Genomic DNA, 21,509 nt, shown 5'->3' with positions numbered 1-21,509 from the left:
TAAATGAGATAGTTTTTTTGGTTATTCAATTGTAAGAGTTCTTTACATATTCTGGGTACAAATCTCTTATCAGATATGTGATTTGTAAATACTTTTTTCTGGTCTGTGACTTGTCTTTTCCTTTCTTGATAATGCCCCTTGATGCACAAGTCATTAATTTTGATAAAACATATTTATTTTTTCCTTTGTTGCTTATGCTTTTTGTATCAAGCCCTAGAATCCATTGTGAAATTCAGTGATTCTAAAATAGTTTCATAGTTTTAGCTCTTATATTTAACTTATTGATTCATGTTGAGTTAATTTTTGTATGTGGAGTACATAAATGGAGTATATTATATCTAACTTGATTCCTTTGCATGTGGATATCCTGTTCTCCTGGCAGCATTTGTTAGAGTCCTCCTTTTCCCCATTGGATGGTGTTGGCATTCTTGTTGAAAGTCGGTTTGCCGGCCGGCGCTGCGGCTCACTAGGCTAATCCTCTACCTGCAGCGCCGGCACACCGGGTTCTAGCCCCGGTAGGGGCGCCAGATTCTGTCCCGGTTGCCCCTCTTCCAGGCCAGCTCTCTGCTATGCCCCGGGAGTGCAGTGGAGGATGGCCCAGGTGCTTGGGCCCTGCACCTGCATGGGAGACCAGGAGAAGCACCTGGCTCCTGCCATCGGATCAGCGCGGTGCGCCGGCCGCAGCGCGCCGGCCACGGCGGCCATTGGAGGGTGAACCAACGGCAAAGGAAGACCTTTCTCTCTGTCTCTCTCTCTCACTGTCCACTCTGCCCGTCAAAAAGACAAAAGAAAGAGAGTCGGTTTGCCACAGATGTTTGGGTTTATTTCTGGCTCACAGTTCTGCTCCATTACTTTGTGTGTGTGTGTGTGTGTGTGTGTGTGTGTGGTGGGATTTATATGTTTGCATTACTGTATAATCACTGTATAGCTTTATGGTAAGGCTTGAAATTGGGAAGTGCGAGTTCAACTTTTTTTTCTTGGTGATTGTTATTTTGGCTCTCAAGATCCCTTGCAAATTCCATATGACTTAGAAGACTGGTTTTTCTGTTAATGCATAGAAGGCTATTGGGATTTTGATGATGGGTTCTATTGAATCTGCATATAACTCTAGGGAACATTATCATCTCAACAATATTAAATTTTCCATAGGATGAACATGGAATGTCTTTCCATTTTTATAACTTTAATTTCTTTCAGCAATGTCTTGTAGTTTTCATTGTACAAATCTTTTTCCTTTAATTAAATTTATCCCTAGGTATTTTATTATTTGGATGCTGTTCTAAATGGAATTGTTTTTTAAATTTCTTATTTGGATTGCTCTTTGCTGCTGTATGGAAACACAACTGACTCTTGGGTTTTGATCTTGTACCCAGCAAGTTTGCAGATGAATTCATTAATATAGGCTTTTTTGTGACTGATGTGGAATTTTCTATATAGAGAATCATGTGGGGATAGAGTTAGTTGACTTCTTTTGGTTGCCTTTTATTTCTTTTCCTAGGTATTTTCCTAGAACTTCCTAGGAGTACAATATTTAATAGCCGTAGTGAAAAAGCAAATCCTTGTCTTTTTCCTGATGTTAGAGAGAAAGCTTTTGGTCTTCCACCCTTGAATATGAATTTTCACTGTGAGTTTTACGAAAATACCCCTTGCCATGTTAAGTAAGTTCTCTTTTATTCCTAGTTTTCTTAATGTTTTTATCATGAAAATGTAGGAAATGTGGTCACTTGGTTTTTCTTTGACTCTTGATATGATCATGTGATTTCTTTCATTTGTTCTATTATTGTGGTGTATTATATTTTTACTGTCTTGTATCTTTTTTGTTCCTCGATTATTCTGGTATTGGCTTCTATTATGTTTGATTTTTTTCTAATATACCATTTTAATCCATTTCTTTTTCTGTATGTTTTTAGTCATTTTCTCAATGGTTACCTTGGTGGTAATTGTGACCGTATTTAAAGATAGAGCCTTTTTAAAAAAATTATTTATTTGAAAGGCAGGGTTACAGAGAGGCAGAGAGAGAGATTCCATTTGCTGGTTCACTTCCTAAATGGCCACAGTGGCCAGAGTTTGACCAATCCGAAGCTTGGAGCCAGGAGCTTCTTCTGGGTCTCCCATGTGGGTGTGGGGGCCCAAAGACTTTGGCCAGCCTCCACTGTTTCCCCAGGCACATTAGCAGGGAGCTGGATTGGAAGTGGAACAGTGGGAACTCAAACCAGTGCCCATATGGGATGCCAGCACTGTGGCATAGCAGCCCCTTAAGGTAGAAACTTATTTTTTTTTTAAAGATTTATTTATTTATTTGAAAGTCAGAGTTACACAGAGAGAGGAGAGCAAAGAAGAAAGAGAGGTCTTCCATCTGATGGTTCACTCCCCAATTGGCCACAACGGCTGGAGCTGCACTGATCTGAAGCCAGGAGCTTCCTCCAGGTCTCCCACATGGGTGCAGGGGTCCAAGGACTTGGGCCATCTTCTACTGCTTTCCCAGGCTATAGCAGAGAGCTGGATTGGAAGTGGAGCAGCCCGGACTCAAACTGGCGCCCATAAGGGATGCTGGCACTTCAAGCCAGAACATTAACCCGCTGTGCCACAGTGCTGGCCCCAAGATAGAGCCTTTAAAAAGATGACTAAATTAAGATGAGGCTGTTGGGAGTGGGCCTACTCCAATCTGACTGGTGTCCTTATAAAAAGAGGAAATTGGGAAACAGAGAGACACCAAAGATGTGTGCTTGCCCAAAGAGAAGACCTTATAAGGACACAGTGGAAAGGCGGTCAGCCTACAAGCTGGGAGAGGCCTCAGGGGGAATCACGGCTGTGGACACCTCACCTTGGACTTCTATCTCCAGAACCATGAGCAAGTAAATTTCTATTATATAAGACCCCTACCCTGGGGGGAAAGCAAATATACAGTAGCCTATGTAAATACCAATCTAGTTTGCATCAACACAACTTAGCTTGAGTAGCCTAATTGATTCCACTCCTATCCAGTTCCATCCCGTTTTGTGTTGTTATTGTCACAAAATATTGACACTATATTTATATATTGTGTTTCCATTAACACAGATTTATATTTACTATTTATGCATTTATCTTGTAAATCATACAGGAGAAAAAGAGAAGTTACAAGCTAAAAACACAATGATACTCACTTTTGTATTTAGCTGTATATTTACTTAACCAGAGATCTTTTCACACTGTTTTCAGTTACTATCTTACATTTTTTTTGCTTCACACTAAATCATTTATCCCTTTAGCATTTCTTCTAGTGCAGGCCTCCCAGGAATGAACTGTATAGATTGTGTCATTCTGAGATTATTTTAGTTTCTCCTTCACTTGTCAAGGACAGTTTTGCTAGACGTTGAGTTTTTACTCTACAGTTTTTTCCTTATTTTTAGCTTTTTGTCATCCCATGACTTCTGGGCTGCATGCTCTATGATGAGAATTATCTCTTCATTTCATTGAGGATTCCTTGTATGTTATGAATGGTTTCTCTCACAGCTTTCAAGATGCTCTCTTTGCCTTTGGCCATTGACAGTTATCTCGATGTGGATCTAATTGACTTTGCTTTGTTTTTGGTGTCTGTTTTTGGATGTTTTTCATGTCTTTCATTAATTGGAAGATTTTTGACCAGTATTTCTAAATGCGTTTCTACTCTTTGTCTCTTTTCCTTCAGCTAGAATTTCTGTAATTCATAGGTTGAAACACTGTATGATATTTTATAGGTCCCCTTAACTCCATTTTTTTTGTTCTTTCTTTTTGCTCTTCATAATGGATAATTTCAACAACCCTGTGTTCAAGTTTGTTGATCCTTTTTTTCTGTCTGCTCAAATCTACTGTTGAATGCCTCTGTTGAATTTTTCATTTCAGCTATGACATTTTTCAAGTCCATAATTTCTTCATTTTCGTACTTTCTATCTCCTGACTAATAATATCCCCTACTTATTCTTACATCATTTCCCAGTCTCCCCACACTTTGCTTTGTGCTGGAATAGTTCATCTCTGATTAAGCACTCTGAACCTGGGGATCACTTGCTTAAGGTCTGATCACATCTTTTCACACATGTATCTTGACTGTATGTGGCTTTCATGATTCTTTATATATCCAGTTTATTTTGAATGCTTTTTAATTTTGCAAAGATTCCCACTCCACTAATCTCTGAGGCCATCAGTGGTCTGTTGTACATCTCTACCTGTAATCCCTTGGCCCAGGGTTCACTGAGTCTGTAGTTTTACTGCAGAAGTGCTGCCTCTTTTCCTACCGAGATCTGCCTTAGAAGGACCCAAAGACCAGTTCTTCAGGCAGTATTCAGATGGGTAAAATGTTATAATTATGATTTGGTTGGGTGCCAATTTTGACCTGAAGCTTAAAAGCATGTCCTGCTACTAGTTCATGTACTGTACTGCTAGATGTGGCACAATGGGATTACACCCTCCCCTGTTTTTTTCTGGGGATACAGTCTGTAGAAGTTACAAAATTTTTAAATAATGATGTGTGTATTATAGCTAATTTTAATAAGTCAAGTTTTACTGTTTGTTGCAAATTGCCACCTTTACAAAGAGTCTGTCCTTGACATGAAAAGTTCTTTGATAAAAAACAATGCAAACAATTAAATAGTTGTACTATGAATTGATATATTTAAAATCTACACTGGATTTCTCCCAGATTCCAGGAAAAAAAGGAAAAATAGATGTCTCTGTTTTAAATCCAAAATGTATCACTCTTGATGAACTGTATGGGCGACTGGATCCTAATACTATGGAATGGACTGATGGATTATTATCAGCAACAATTCGAAGTTATGTATGTCTTAACACTGATCTTGGACTAACGTCAAAAATCTCAGATTTGTGTAATGTAAGTTTAGGATGTGTATTTTTATCCAACTAATGTGTATTATCTAAATGCTTATCAAAAATTGCTATTAAAACGTTAGTTATCCATTGGTATAAAAGTAAATTTAGGGCCGGCGCCGCGGCTCACTAGGCTAATCCTCCGCCTAGCGGCGCCGGCACACCGGGTTCTAGTCCCGGTTGGGGCGCCAGATTCTGTCCCGGTTGCCCCTCTTCCAGGCCAGCTCTCTGCTGTGGCCAGGGAGTGCAGTGGAGGATGGCCCAGGTGTTTGGGCCCTGCACCCCATGGGAGACCAGGAAAAGCACCTGGCTCCTGGCTCCTGCCATCGGATCAGCGCGGTGCGCCGGCCGCGGCGGCCATTGGAGGGTGAACCAACGGCAAAGGAAGACCTTTCTCTCTGTCTCTCTCTCTCACTGTCCACTCTGCCTGTCAAAAAAATAAAAAATAAATAAAAAAAGTAAATTTAACAGTTAAAAGAGAGAAAGATTATAAACAATCCAAAAAAATGCTGAGGAATTTTAAAATGGTTATAACATGTTTATTGTTGTCATTTGATTTATAGTATGATTATTTTAAGTTAGCCAATTTGTATTTTCTTTTTTTTAACTTTTATTTAATGAATATAAATTTCCAAAGTACAGCTTATGGATTACAGTGGCTTCCCCCCAATAACATCCCTCTATGCATAGTCCTAGCAATCACCATTCTACTCTCTGCTTCTGTGAGTTCCACTATTTTAGACTCTACATGTAAGTGAAATTATGTACTGTCTGTCTATGCCTGGCTTATTTCTCTTAGCATAATGTCCTCCAGGTTTATCCATTTTGTTGGGAATGTCAAGATTTCCTTTTTAAATGCTGAACAGTATACATATTTTCTTTCTTCGTTCATCCTTCTATGAACAATTAGATTGATTCTATATTGTGGCTATTGTGAGTAATGATACAATGAACATGACAGTACAGATGTCTCTTTGACATATTGATTCTATTTCTTTTTATATATACCAAGATGTGGGTTATAAAGAAGCTCTGTTTTTAATTTTTGAGGAACCTTCATGCTGCTTTCCATAACATCTATAATAACTTAGATTCCCACTAACACTATACCTGGGTTCCCTTTTTCTCCACAGCCTTGCCATCTGTTGTTATCTTTTGTCATTTTGATAATAGTAATTCTAACAGGCGTGAAGTCCTATCTCATTGTGGTTCTGATTTGAATTTCCCAACTGAGCATATTTCATGTACCTATTGGTCATTTGTCATCTTTGAGAAGTTCTGTTCAGATCCTTTGTTGATTTTCCACGTGTGTTGGAGATGGGGACGTCTGTCAGATGTGCGCTTTGCAGATACTTTCTCCCATTCTGCAGGGCGTCTCGCAGCTATGTGGTTTCCTTTGCTGTGCAGAAGCTTTTTAGTTGGATATAATCTAATTCATCTATTTTTGCTCTTGTTTTCTATCCTTGGGAGTCATAGGCCAAAAATCTTCTCCCAAACCAGTATCTTGGAGCTTTTCCCCTATGCTTCTTTCTAGTAGCTTTATAGTTTGAGGTGTTAGGTGTAAGTCTTCAATTCATTTTGTGTTGATTTTCTTTATATGGTATGAGAATCGAGTTCTGTCTTTTAACATGTAGATACTCAGTTTTCCTAGCATCATTTATTGAAGTGAGTGTCTTTTTCCCTGGTATGTGTTTTTGGACACATTGTGTGTTGAAGACCAGTTGATTATAAATGCAAAGAGGTTGTTTTTTCTTTTTAACTTAGATGAAATGATTTTAAGATTCATTTGTAAATATAAATTTCTAAGAGCCCAAGACAATCTGGACAGAAAATCTTTGTGCTATTAGTACCAGTAAGGTACTAATGCAGAAATGTAACCAACTGGAGTCCAGAAACGTATTCAGACATAGAAAGCAGTCTAAATACAATTACAGTAATATTTCCAGTCAGCAAGGAAAACACTATTTAATCCACTTGAAAAAATTTGCTGTTTTCCTATGTGAAAAAAACATAATGAAACCACAATCTTATGAACTACATACAAGTAAAAATCTAGATGAATTAGCAATCCAAATGTAAAAATAAAGTTATTTTATAAAAATACCATATTATTTAGAGTCATATTTCAGAACTAGGAAGTCCTGAACTAAGACTGGACTCCTCAAAATCATGAAGCAAAATAGAAAATCAAGATAAAAGATAAAAGGATTTGAATGTAAATACAGAAATTTCATAGTGGTTACAATAAACAAAGTTAAAGCAAATCACAATTAGAAGAAAATAGTAACTACATATATAAGATCCAGATCAAAGCGGATGTTCCAATCCCAGCTAGTCTGCTTCTGATCCATCTCCAGGTACTTGGGCTCCTGCTCCCATGTAGGAGACCCAGGTAGAATTTTGGGCCCCTGTGTTTGGCCTGGACCAGCCCTGGCCTTTGTGGCCATTTGGGAAGTGAACCGGAGGATGGAAGATCTCCTCCCCACTCTCTCTTTTGGAAATTGCCTGGAACTTGCTTACCTGCTAATGAGGTTGGGAACTAACAGCAACCAGCTTCAGTCTGTTGTGTTGCTGGGGTCTGGGTGAAGCCTGAGCCTCCTTGCTCAGTTTCTGTCCTCAGATCCTGCAGTGTGCCCCAGCACAGCTCTCGGGTTTGCTCTTCTCCCTCACTTCCCCTGGTGGTAAAGGAAACCAGTGCCACTCAGCTGGTGACATACTACTCTGCAGGGCTGGGGAGATACGTAATTAAGCCCCCAATAATTAAAATTGACCATCTGGAGACACCAGAGTTTCTCAAAGGGTGATGTGAGAGCCACTTATATTAGAATCACCATTAGCACATATTAAAAAATGTGAATTTCTGGACTTCATCCAAAACCTACTCAAAAATTTCCAAGAATAGAGTCTTAGAATCTGCAATTATTTAGCAAACTTTAGATAATTCTTATGTATCCTAAAATTTGAGAATTGGTATAAAGAACAGTCTAGGAAAAAATATGCACCAAAAAGTCATTGGTAGTTGTCTGTGGGTGGTAGAAATTCAGAAAACTTTTGATTTCTTCTTTGTGTTTAAATGTGTTATTTGAATATTATATAACAAGCTTACATCCTTTGCGGAAGTTAAAAAGCTAAAACTGGTTTTTTAAAGAAAATGTGCCATCACAAGTCGGTTAAGTTACGTTATGTTGGCTTTGTATTGGTCTTCACAGAACATTTTGCCTTTCCTATTTGTATTGCCCAAGAAAGCATTATGTCCTTTGTAGTTGAAAAGTGTCATCAAATAAAAATAAAAAGCTAAACATTATTGATTATATATTTTAGGTTTTCTATCTAAATTCTTCTGACACAGCGGATACTGATGATAAGATTGTGAAAGATAGAGAGAAACACGTTAAAATACCAGAAAGTCACAGTAAGTGTTGTTAAACTCCACGAATATGATTAATATGGAAGATAGTCTTTGAACCCAAACGCATATGAACTATATTCATATATTTAAATACATTTCTGACTAGTGATATTTTGTGCTTATATAATTTCTTTTTCCTTGTGTGTTTATTTGTAACTTGTATAATACTACCACAGATACCTTGTATTATAAATATGTATGTATGTATATATGTATAAGTGCTGGGGCTTAATTAGCCCTTGAGTTTGTAAGTGACCATTAGTCTCTCACAAGAGCCACACAGATATTAAAGGTAGAAATAAGAAATAATGCGGGGCCAGCGCCGCGGCTCAATAGGCTAATCCTCCGCCTGTGGCGAAGGCAGACCAGGTTCTAGTCCCAGTCGGGGCGCTGGATTCTGTCCCAGTTGCTCCTCTTCCAGGCCAGCTCTCTGCTGTGGCCCGGGAATGCAGTGAAGGATGGCCCAAGTGCTTGGGCCCTGCACCCACATGGGAGACCAGGAAAAGCACCTGGCTCCAGGCTTCGGATCAGCGCGGTGTGCTGGCCTTAGCGCGCCAGCCGCAGCGGCCATTGAAGGGTGAACCAATGGTAAAGAAAGACCTTTTTCTCTGTCTCTCACTGTCCACTCTGCCTGTCAAAAAAAAAAAAAAAAAAAAAAAGAGAGAGCGAGAGAGAAAGAAAGAATGCGGAAAGCAGCAGTGGTGACCAACAGTAGTTTTGTCTCTGAAGTGAGACTCCCAACAGTCTGTTCATTCCCAAGCTAAATCATACAGCCCACACAGAGTCATCTACAATGCATTGCGAGTCTGTATTCTGCCAGACACCTTGCTAAGGGCCGGGGGCACAGCATCTTTGTGACAAGGAACTAACAGTCTGCTACTCGAGGAGCCCTGAGCATTGCTGCTTTTCTCCAGGTTGAGCCTCAGATCAACCTCCAGCAGTAGTACCTGTATGATGTCTACTTTGCAAGAGCCTTCTGCTGCTGCAGCTCCTCCCTGACGTTGTCTAGGACATGTTTGGGAGAGTACAGTGACTGGGCATAGGCTTCCCCTGGGAGGCTCTGAGAGAATCCCTAGGCAGATGTTTCAGCCAGTGGGAGCCATCTCAGGAGTGGTGGCCTTATGGATCGTAGCTCCACCTTCCAAGTCTTTGCACACATCAGTGTCTTTCAGTCTGTTAGGCAGTTAACTGTTTTCTGTCTGCATGATGACCTATTCACACCTCTCCTGTCCTAGTAATTTTCCAAAATGATATTGCAGGCAGTGGGTGTAGAGGATTGCTGTGGTCTGAATATTTACATGTTGAAATGCCACTTCCAAGGTAGTAGTGTTAAGAGATGGGGCCTGTAGGAAGTGGTTCTGTCAAGCGTGCAGCCCTCATGAATGAGATTAGTGTTCTCATTGGAAAGGGGCCTGGAGAGGGGTAGATGTATGCACTAGTGGCTAGGATGCTGCTTGGGAAGGCCATATCCCACCTGGGAGCTCCTGATTTGAGTCCTGGTGACTGCACTTCCAGTACAGCTTCCTGCTAAAGCACACCCTGGCTCACGTACTCACATACGTTGAGTCCCTGCCTCCCATGTGGGAGACCCAGATGGAGTTCTTGGACCCCTGGCTTCAGCCTGGCCCAGCCCCGGCTGTCGCAGGCATTTGAGGAGTCAGTCTCTCTTTCTCTCTCTCTCTCTCTCTCTCCCTTTCAAATGCAAAGAGAGACAGATGGACAGATGAGGGAGGAGGAAGTAAGGACAGACGAAAGGGCCCCTTCCACAGTGTGAGACACAACAAGGAGCTGCCCTTCCATGAACCGAGTCGACGGCCCCCACACTGATCCTTGACTGTGCACTTCAGAGCCTTCAGAACTGTGAGAAAGAGCTTCCTGTGGTTTTGAAGCAGCTCGTACAGACTGCAGCAGTATGGAATAAGTAAATGGGTTCCAAGTGTGATACACTCTAAGTTCTGTCTCTTTGATTCTTTCTTCCAACGGCGTCTGTTTCCCTTTGCTACTCCCCAGAAGCAGCAAATCTAAAAACTGTAGCTGGGTGGAAGGGGCAAACTCACAACCATGTTATTACAAAATCATGGCTCTATCCAGTACCTGTATTTGGAGATTAATTATGTCATTAAACTAAGAATGCCTCAACAATACTGAAAGCTTGACTAAGTGCTTAGTATGAATATTTATTCATATCTGATAAATATTAAAGACTACATATAAGCATTTTTGCTCTACTCTTTTCAAGAATATCATTTTTCACCTTGGAAAATCTCTTGTAAACAAAGCAGAAAATTTGAAAGATTTTATTGAAAGAAGACGGAGTATTTTCAGTTACATTAAAAATATTTTTCTTTCTAGATTTTGATTGGCAATGGATTGTCTTCGATGGTCCAGTGGATGCCTTGTGGGTAGAAAATCTAAACTCTGTGCTAGATGACACGAGAATGCTGTGCCTGGCAAACAGTGAGAGAATAGCTTTAACTAACAGAATCAGAGTGATTTTTGAGGTGGACAATCTCTCTCAGGCCAGTCCTGCTACAGTCAGCCGATGTGCAATGGTGTACATGGTAAGTTTTTTTTTTTTTTCTTAAACCAGATCCAGATTCCTTTCAAAGAAAATGTGTTGTTCAGGATAGTAACCAGTCGTTATCTACAGGATGTTCATGTTTATTTTATTTTCCCTTCTGGATCCAGTAGAGTGATCCCTGTAGTTGAGAAGTTTTGTGTCCCCCAGAGCCTCACAATCCAGAATTGAACATGAATGCAATATGAATAGAAATACCACCTCAGTCACGGGGTGTCCACTGTTTGCCCAATGTAAGTAGTGCTTTCTGTAGACAGACTAGACTGTTGCTGTGAATTATTTTCCCAATATCAGAAAATTTGCTCTGAGACCTTTCCTTCCTCAATCCATGAGTCTTAGGATTTGGGAAACACATTATCAAGAAAGTTGTGAAGAGGTAGAAGACATGACAAAGACGTGTTTTCTAGACCTTAAATGATTAGCTATGATGAGTGCTATGCTCTAATCCACTTGACTGTAAAGCTCATCCATACAGGGCTGACTTCTGGTGAGCAGCTCCCCTCACCATGTACCTATGGCCTCAACACACCTCCCTACACGAAGCCCCCCTGTTGCTTGCTTGCTGTAAGATCACAGTGAAGAATCATTCCAGAGAATGATGATTCTTTCAGTTGTTTTTGGACATTGGCGCTTTAATGAGTGATCGTTGTAAGCCATATTTGGCAGGGACCACGGTGATGTAAAGGAATCGTAAGAAGCAAGGAGGATCATAGCATTTTAGTTTATTTACATACAGTTACCCTGTGCCTTTTATTAACAGGATCCTGTTGATCTGGGATGGGAGCCTTATGTTAAGTCGTGGCTTTTGAAAACTTCCAAAGTTGTAAATCAATCAGGAGTGAGTTGTCTTGAATTTATGATTAATGAAAGTGTCACACATGGGCTCCAATTTATAAAGAAGCATCAGAAATTTCAGCCGATTCCCGTACAGGACCTGACAATCGTCACAACCCTCTGCAGGATTCTTGATGCTTTCTTCGACTTGATGAGTAAAAATGAAAGATTTGGAGAAAGTGAGTTTTTAAAGTCATGTTAATGGTATATCATAGCTAGTCAGTGGTAATGTAGCACCTGGTATTGAATTTTATAAAAGGAAATAGAAAAAGGAAGGCCAAGAATTTTCAGTCTATTTGGCCGAATGGCAAATATGCACATGGAACAACTGAAAACAACTTATCAGTAAGAGTGAACTATTATCATACATACGTGCTGAAGGGTCATCAGGAAAACGAGGGTAAAGAATCCTTAGGGATGTGGAAGTGGTGGCTCCTTCACATCTCCGTTTAGGTTGCCAGCTTGAGGCCTGCAAAAAGATTTCTGTTGAGCTCTTTTACAGGACGTCTATCTGCTGAATTTCTCATTCATAGCATGGCATTGTTTTCCTAATTTCACTGAACTTCTTGTGTTCTTTTGTAGCTCTTTGAGTGTCCTTCTAATCATCCTTAGGGATTCTTGATTGGGCATTTCGTCAGTCTCCTTCTCTTTGGAGCCTGTTACTAAAGTGTTCCTGTGCCCCCTCGGAGGCATCTTATTATCTTGCTTTTTCATCCTTCTTCTGTTCCTTCTTTGAGAGCTGTGCATCAGGCATATCGGTTACCTCTGGCACTTTTGAAGGGTGGCTTTTGTTGTAAAAGGCTTCGTCTTTGAGTGTCAGCTTGGTGGGCTACTTTGTCTTCAGTCCCAGTTGGGCACTATAGTGTAGGCTCTGTCTTCTGCTGTAACTCATGGCAGGAGCATGGACACTCTTCTCAGTCCCACCAGTGGTGTGCAGGTCCAGGTGGTGGCTTGAGGGGCAGAGCTAGGGTTCTGGACGTTCCAGTCCTCAGTGACTGGGGTCATGGGAGTACTGGCCCGGCTTCCTGGAGGGGTCGCACTGGCTCCCTGGTGCCAGGGGCATGGCTGGAGTCAGAGTAGAACCCTGCTGCAATCCAGCATGAGTGTGGGGCACTGATAGACATTTGTCCCAACGGTTAAATCAGAGTGCTTGCTTCACATCCCAGCTCCTCCACTTCCCATCCAGCTTCCTGCTAATGTGAGCAGCAGACGATGGCTCAAGTACTTGGGTCCCTGCCAGCAATGTGGGAGACTAAGATTGAGTTCCCGATGCCTAGCTTTAGCACGGCCTCTCCCTGGTGGTTGTGGACATACAGGAAGTGAACCAGCAGATGGAAGATCATTCTCTCTGTCTCTCTCTTTCTACCTTTAATAATTCCCTCCTTTTTTTTCAACTTTTATTTAATAAATATAAATTTCCAAAGTACAATTTTTGGATTAATAATTCCCCCCCCCTTTTTTTTTTGACAGGCAGAGTGGACAGTGAGAGAGAGACAGAGAGAAAGGTCTTTCTTTACCATTGGTTCACCCTCCAATGGCCGCCGTGGTCGGCGCACTGCGGCCGGCGCACCGCAGCCGGCACACCGTGCTGATCCGATGGCAGGAGCCAGGTGCTTCTCCTGGTCTCCCATGAGGTGCAGGGCCCAAGCACCTGGGCCATCCTCCACTGCACTCCCTGGCCACAGCAGAGAGCTGGCCTGGAAGAGGGGCAACCGGGACAGAATCCGGAGCCCCGACCGGGACTAGAACCCGGTGTGGCAGCGCCGCAAGGTGGAGGATTAGCCTAGTGAGCCGCGGCGCCGGCCAATAATTCCCTCTTAAAGTGCAGTTCAGCAGGGATGTGGTTGGAGTGTGTGGTACCCAGTGGGGTGTACTGCTCCAGTGCCAGGGAGCAGGGGCCACCAGGGATGTCCACACCCCCAGGGACAAGCGTCCCCGCTTCTGAGGCCCTGGGGGGCAGGATCCCCACCTGCTGTGCTGAACCACCAGTTCCTGTAGAGCAGGGCACTGCTGGGGCTAGGGTGCTGGCTCTTGCTGCTGGATCTCCTTGGGTTCCTGAGGACGCTGGTGTGGCAGAATAGCTGTGGGACCCCAGGGGATGGAGAGGAGCTTGTGTCCCTGCGGGACACATGCATTCCTGCTGCAGTCTGTTCTCCAGGGGTAGGGGGAAGACATGAGTTCCTTCTTTGAGGCCAGGCCTCTGTGCTACCGAAGGTAGCACCCCTTACTGGGCTCCAAGTCTGTGACAACTCCTGTGGCTGGGACTGCCAGCACCCAGTCTCTGCAAGTGGGAGATGGGGCCAGCTGGGGCTCTCCCCTTTATCCTTTGCCTACAATGGGGACAGCCTCCTGTCACGTGTAAGACAGGTGCTTGGTTATCAGTGGGCTGTGTTCCTCTCTCTCTGCTGCCATCCCCGGTCTCCAAGTCCTCCTGGATCCCCATGTCTTCCTGGCTGAGTGTCAATGTTCTCCCTGGCGCAGTCACCTTGAAACGCAGTTATTCACTGTGAATATTCACTTCTTCTGTGAAGAAGATGGGTGTGCATGGAGGTGTGTATGCCTGTCTAATTGGCCATCTAGGAGTTCCCAGGGGGTTTGTTTGGAGCAGACTTTTTGTAATCATAAAAACAACAAGAACCTAAATTCCAACAACTTCATAAATAATGTTATAGCAAAATCATATTTCAGAGGATTTTGAATGACATGAAGAAGACAGGCTTAAAGTAAAAAGGTAAGGCAAGAGCATAAGACTTTTAATTTTTTAAGTTTGAATTTGAGAATGTCATGTACTTCTGTGTAAGTCTTTATATAAAACATCATAAAGTAATATGCCAGTATTTAATGGCTATTATCTTGTGGATGGTAGAAGTATGGTTATTTTCTTCTGTATACTTTTTTGAATGTTCTACAAGAAACACTTTAATATTAAGAAAATGAATGTTATGAAAGAAAAGTAAGCTAAATGGAAAATGCATAATCATTTTCTCTTTGTGTTCCTCTGTGGGATGGATGACTCGGGCAGTGAGGATGAACGGTGTGAACGGGGGAGGAAGGCACAGTCTGCCTACAGTGTTGAGTGTTTGCTGTGATTAATTTCTTACTTGAAAGCGTGCAGCTTTTCGTTTTAATGCTTCACTGCATTGTTTAGTTTGTAATGTGCACCATCTTTGGAAGTAGTCACTTGAATGTTTTAAACTAGATTGCATTTTAGAAAAATCAAACACCCCAAAAAGAAATGAAGAATAAAAGTATGCAGTTTTACACTGCAAATAAATAGGGATCATATAAGAATATTCTCTGCTCCTCTTTTGTCTAGAAAAGTAACTCCCACCATGATCTGATAATGTGTGAAACAAGGCTGTTCTCTGTGACAGTTCATTAACTCAGCAAAGTTAAGTTATGCCTCGTTAACCACCTAAACTTAAGTCTGTTGTTAATTGTGGAAAAACACTCTTCTTTTTAAGCTTATGATTTGAATGACAAGTTAACTAGGAAAAGAAGTTCTTCGAATATCTCTACCAAACTCAAGGATACAGAAAAAAGGTTAGTTACATTTGTTAGTAAACATGTTTCGGTACCCACTAGGTGCCCAAAACAGGCTCAGGATTACTTGACCGTACACCGTACTTGACTATACCAATACTATTGCGACTTCATATTATCAAGATCCACCTAAATTCATTCTACCCCACTTCGGGGTCATTTGCATAGCTAATATGAAATAATCACATTTTTATGCTAAGTTTTATGTGAATGCATTTGTCCAGCCTCTGTATGTATTTGAGAAAGTAATAACATTGGTTTGAACTTTTTTATGAATCTGTCACTTACGAGCTGTGAAATATTGAACCACAAATTATAGCTATGGAAACTATTAGTTCTGTGAGTACATTTTTTCTGCCATTTTGTAGGAAACAAAAGTGACTGTTGGGTCCTTCCCACATCTCATTTTGAGTCTAAATATGGTTTCCCCTCTACCTGTCATCTCTGCCTTCAAATCCACTCACTTATCCACATCTTCATTATGGTATCCTAACCCAAAATTTGACCATTTCTTACCTGTACCTTTGAAATAGCCTCCTAATTGATTTCCCCAATTCTTCCAATCCATTCTCAACATAATAACTAGAGATTAGTTTCACTGTTCAGCAAATAGTGGTTAGTCATACTATTTATAAAATAAGCATAATTTATAAATAACACCATAAATAACCATGTGCACGCCATTCACTTAATAGAAAAAGCATTTTATTTTTTAAGTCCCTTTCATATGCTCGCTCCTAAGTCTTACATCATCTACGGTAGCTATTATCCTGGATCTTGTGTGGATTCATGTATTCCCAAGTAATATATTTTTTCAGTTTTGTATTTTTGAACATTATATCAGTGACTTGTGTTTTTGTTGAGTGTTATGTCCCTATGATTGGTCCGTGCTGAACAGAGCTAATCTTCATCTGTTTTCACTGCTGACAGTCCATTATCATAGAATACACACATCACAGTTTATCCATTAATAAAAATTTAGTTTGTTTGCCCTGTTTTGTTGTTACAAATAATACTGTGATTAAAATGCTTTTACATGCTTCCTAGTACTTGTATGCAAGAGTTTGGTCTTTTAAAAACATAGTCAGGATGTTCCCTTTTTATTGACACATTTAAAGATGTCTTGTTACATGCAGAATGGAAGGAAAGACATCTTGGCACAGCTTTAAAAGCCCCGCCTACTCTGCAGACTGATTTCTTAATCTCTTCCTCTAACTGGGCTTCAGGGACAATGGCTTTTTCTGTTTTCCAGTTCCTCAGAATACTCATGGTCCTTTGGACTTCTTGGTGCATGTATTCCTTCTACTCAAAATACTCTTTCTCCTAATTTTTCCAGAATCATTCATTCTCTGGGTCTCAGTGTATCTGTTGCTGATTCAGTTATTCTGTTGCCACCATGACTCCTGCAGTCTAAATTCATTATCCCTGCTGTTTGTTTGATCTTTGTTGGAGTTATCATGGTTTAGTGTTAATTTTCTTGTCCTGTGAAAAAGGGGTTGTGTCTGTTGTGTTCAGAGCACACAAAATATATAACAGGTATTCCATAAATACTTACTGAAGAGACTATTGCACGTGGCTAGAATTTTCAGATAGAATTGTGCACTGTAGCTTAATCATTGATAATAAGTTTCAGTTCCTCTATCTATTCTTAGGTTTTTTCATAATTTATAAATAATTTTATGATAATGCTAAATCCCAACCTATGAAATATATCTTCAGATCAGGTCCAAACCTCTCGTTCAGCAGCATCACAGCTACTGTATCACTGATCCCAATAACTTGTGATGACCTGGGTTGACCCAGGCTGGAGAAGACTCCAAATCCATACCACCTGGGGTTAGTGAGATTAATCTAAGTCAACCTCTAGGACTTGGTTGAGAGGAATTATGGAGGGAATAGCTACTCACCTATGTCTTTCTATATAAAATGAAGAACTGAGGGGCCGGTGCTGTGGCACAGAGGGTTAAAACCCCTGGCCTGTAGCGCCAACATCCCATATGGGTGCCAGTTCTAGTCCCGGCTGCTCCTTTTCCAATCCAGCTCTCTGCTATGGCCTGGGAAAGCAGAACATGGCCCAAGTCCTTGGGCCCCTGCACCCATGTGTGAGACCTGGAAGAAGCTCTTGGCTCCTGGCTTTGGATTGGCGCACCTCCGGCCATTGTGGCCATCTGGGGAGTGAACCAGTGGATGGAAGACCTCTCTCTCTGTCTTTGCCTCTCTCTGTAACTGTCTTTCAAAAAAATGAAAAATAAATCTTAAAAAAAAAAAAAGAGTTGTAAGATCTTCTCCCAAAAGACAAGTAAATCTCAGTTAATAAATTGAGTTACAAATGAAACACATACATATATTAAATATATGTGTACACATATTAGATAAAATATATTAAACATATTAAGTAAAGATATAAAGATATATGTACACGTTAAATATTAATTAAAGGTATATATTAGAGGCTGACTACAAATCTCTTGTATATATGTACTTTAAAAATAGTAACAATTTAAGTTACTTATCAAAGAAAAACTATGCATTAACTCTAAAACTTTTATGTCAATACTTAACTGGATTGCAGTTGTCAGTAATGAAATGTTGACATGATATTGAAATAAATTACTAAACTATTTTCTGAAACTTTTAACCTTCATCCTTCTATATGTATCAACCTCAGGAAAGACAGTGCTTCGTACCTGGAGAAAAATCCCGATAAATTAACAGTACTGATTAAAAAACTTTTCGTGTTTGCCTTTACTTGGGCATTTGGAGGAACTTTAAAACGTGAAGACGAACATGAAGATGATGAGCTATTTTGTTCATCTTCTGAACCTGATTGTCTGGCAGAAGTTACCCATGATTTTAACAAATTTGTGCATGAATTATTTGGAAACAATTCACAAATAGGTAAGTTCCTGAGGGGGGTCATGATTGTGCTTATTTTAGAATATTAGTTAAAATTTAACTAATATTGGACTTATACTGATTAGGCCCATATTTTAAAATATGAATATTAAAGGTAAAAAAAAAATAATAAGTACACCCGGTATCCTCACTCCAGTGAAAAGAGATTGAAGAAAATTGATTGTAGGTGTTTCAAGAAGCTGTAATGCTAATTAACACAGAGGGGCAAAAATGAAATTTTGACAACGTGAGCTCTGCCAAACAGAGCCCATCAGCAATGCAGTTGGGCCTGTGTCATCCACGCCACCGTGTAGCAGGAACTTCTGTAGAAGAAGAATATTATAGTCTTTAAGTTTCTAAATTCTGCTATAAGCCTTAGTATTTACCCTTTTTGAGTCAGTTCTAACAAATGGAATCTGTCCTTAAATAATCTGAAACCATATACCTTCTCACTTAGCTGGTACTGATTTATGCAGCTTGCAACAGATAAAGAGATTGTTGATGCAGAAATCAAGAGGAGACAAAATATTGAGCATGAATTCCTTAAAGCTTGTTAAGTAAAGAGGAGAGCCAAAAACATGCAAAAAGTACAAATCATACTGATTAGTCTCATGTAACTCCTAAAATATTCCTTTGAAGTTATTCATTAAAAATCCCATTTAAAACATTTGAATTGCTAGCAACATATTCATGTTGCTTCCTATGGAAATTAATTTAATCTCAAAGTATTGCATGTTAATTTGTTGTTGAAGTTAAGGATTCAGCTCCACACCTGCAACTCCTAAAGATAAGTAAACCTTGCTTTGTTAGGAAAAAGATATCTCAAACTCTGTATTTACTTTCTTATAAATATAAAGGTAAGTTAATAAATTATCAATTCATTAGGAAGGACACTTATAACTGAATCATGAGTATGAAATTTTGCATTATCTGAAATGTCAGCATAAAACCTAAGCTAAAGAGGGAGTGTAGGAAAGATAGGTGGAAGCAGTCATAAATCATAGATTCATCAAAATTGGCATAAGAAGGAAAAGTAGGGGAGAGAGCAGAAAAAAACATTCATAATCATCTCTCAAATGTTGTAAAGCACATAAAACTAATATTAAATGAATCCACAAAATCACAAATCATAATGCTAATTCACTCCAGATGAAATCATTATGACATCCATTTGAAAATAAATAAGGAACTGTGAAGCAAAGCAAAATATGAATAAAAAGACATGGCTATGAAGAAACCAAATGGGCGTCTGGAAATGGAAAGTACAGCCATTTAGGAGCAATTCCATAGTCAAGACAAACTCTATGTTATGGATCGAAAAGGACTCGGCACCCCAAATGTGTGCACATTGAAACTCCAAAGTCTTAATCTAACAGTTGCTGGATTAGGTTAGAGATTTACTCTAATTATGGTAGCTAGGGGGTGGAGCCAGTGGGAGATCTTTAGGCCACTGGGCAGCTTTTGCAACACAACTGGTCATTGAGCTGAATTCAACCAACCCTCCCTCCCTCCCTCCCTCTCTCCCTCTCTCTCTCTCTCTCTCTCTCTATCTCCCTCCCTGCTCACCATGTTATCACTGCCTGGCACACACTTCACCATGCCCACCTTCACCAGATGCCAGACTAATAGGGCCTTTAATCCTGAACTGTGATCCTGCAAACTCTAAGCCAGAATAAACCTTTTCCTTACCGAGAAGATCCTGTCATGTTTTAATGAAAAGCTGACTAAAACACTCTAGTGTAGACACCGTAAAACAAAGAATTAGTAAATTGAAATCTAGGTCAAAAGATACAGGAGGTGACAAGAGTGAGATGGCTGTATAGGGAAAAGCTCTGGAGTGCAATGTGGAGACATGTGACAGCCTTACAAGAAGGGAACTGCATACTTGGCATCTACCATCGCGTCTCCGGAGACCAAGCCTCAACTAAGAGATGGCACTTAGGCCCCCAGAAGTCCCTGTTAACACCACAGGCACCTGAAAGTGTTGGCTGCTGGTAAAGCCTGTAGCCCTCAGAAGCTCTGAGCCCAGTTTGGGCCCCCCACGGACACTATGCTGGTGCATTGCCCCAGAACGGGGTGGCAGGCTCCTGCTGTGCCTGCCACTTGAGACCCCATCCACACAGGATCCTGTGAAATGGGCAGCTGCCTCCACCTGCTCAGTCACTAACCCCAGGATCCAGCACTGCCCACTGCCAAGGCCTCAAGGAGTAGCCAGGCAGGCCACATTGAGCAACCAAACCCCTGGGCCCGCCTCCGCCCCTAGTAGTACATGGGCAGCCCCACCCAACACTGGCACCAAGAAGAAACTCGGCAGGCCTCCCTGAACAAGTCCATTGCCAAGGGATTAAGGAAGCAGGCTGGCGGCTATGCACATCCTCCTGTGAATCCCTGAGAAGCCAGTCCTGAGAAACCTGGCTTGCTGTGGCCCTGAGAAACAAGTCTTCCCACTCCCGCATAATGATAGGAAGTGGCCTGGAAGCCTTCTCCGAGTGGCTGGGCCCACTGAAGCCCTTAGGGAAGTAGATACACAGCCCTACCCACTGACCTTCAGGCTTGATAAGCAACCAAACAGCCTGTCGGTGCCCCCAGGAAGCAGCCAAACAGCCCCAAGTCAAAGCGGGACAGCCTTCCCTGAGCAGATTAGTTTCAAAAGGCCATGCAGATTTACCCACATAACCCTCAGAGATCAATGAGCACCCCACACAGAACCACCTGCGTGCCGTGGCCTCCAGTGGTTCTCGGACACTAACGGCATCTCAGGCCTACCACCAGGCATGTTGTGCTCAGACCACCTGGGCCTTCTAGAGTAGCATTGCCCTTACACAGCCCTAACTAATAGCGTCCAGGCCTCGCCTACCCTGCCAGCTGTACCGTACCTGCATGGACCAGCAGAGTAGCCCTGCCTCCCACAAATTCTATAGAAAATGATGAATACTCTACACCTGAAGCCCAGCACAGTATGTCCAGGGAGGCTGGTGAACCTGCTCCACCTAAGAGAGCTTGCATGTCAATTGACAGAGCAATGCTAAGAACACCTGCTGTCTTGGCCACTGGGCCACCCATGAGCATTGCTACTGTTGAATATAGTTTAAAAAGCTACATAAACAATGTTACTGTGCCTGCCTGGAACCAAAATCAACTGACATCATGGGACACATCTCCAGAAAAAGTATTTTTCTACCTAAACTGTCCTATGGAATCCACACGGGTGCAGGTGCTGATCCACCAGATGTACAAATGTCAACAAAAGGAAAGCATGGGAAAGAAAAGTAACATGTTGCCTCAAAGGAATATAATAACTCTAACAACAGACGCAAAGAAAGGCAACCAATGAATTGCCTGAAAAAGGATTCAGAATAATTATTCTAGGGAAACAGAACAAGATATGGGAGAATACAGACA

General features: G+C 41.2%; 1 protein-coding gene across 1 annotated transcript in view; it reads left to right on the top strand.

Moving 5' to 3' along the window:
* The window catches only part of DNAH14 (dynein axonemal heavy chain 14), a 344,335-nt gene that overhangs the window by 169,610 nt on the left and 153,216 nt on the right, over positions 1-21,509 (top strand). The window contains exons 39-44 of the mRNA XM_070055424.1: positions 4,661-4,852; positions 8,170-8,260; positions 10,610-10,818; positions 11,596-11,848; positions 15,134-15,212; positions 17,881-18,110. Coding sequence (XP_069911525.1) covers positions 4,661-4,852; positions 8,170-8,260; positions 10,610-10,818; positions 11,596-11,848; positions 15,134-15,212; positions 17,881-18,110 — 1,054 coding nt within the window. The remainder of the gene's footprint in view (positions 1-4,660; positions 4,853-8,169; positions 8,261-10,609; positions 10,819-11,595; positions 11,849-15,133; positions 15,213-17,880; positions 18,111-21,509) is intronic.

This window comes from Oryctolagus cuniculus, chromosome 13 (assembly GCF_964237555.1).
Source record: "Oryctolagus cuniculus chromosome 13, mOryCun1.1, whole genome shotgun sequence".
Lineage (NCBI taxonomy): Eukaryota > Metazoa > Chordata > Mammalia > Lagomorpha > Leporidae > Oryctolagus > Oryctolagus cuniculus.
Note: the sequence above shows the minus strand (reverse complement) of the source record. Positions and strands in the feature narration are given on the sequence as shown.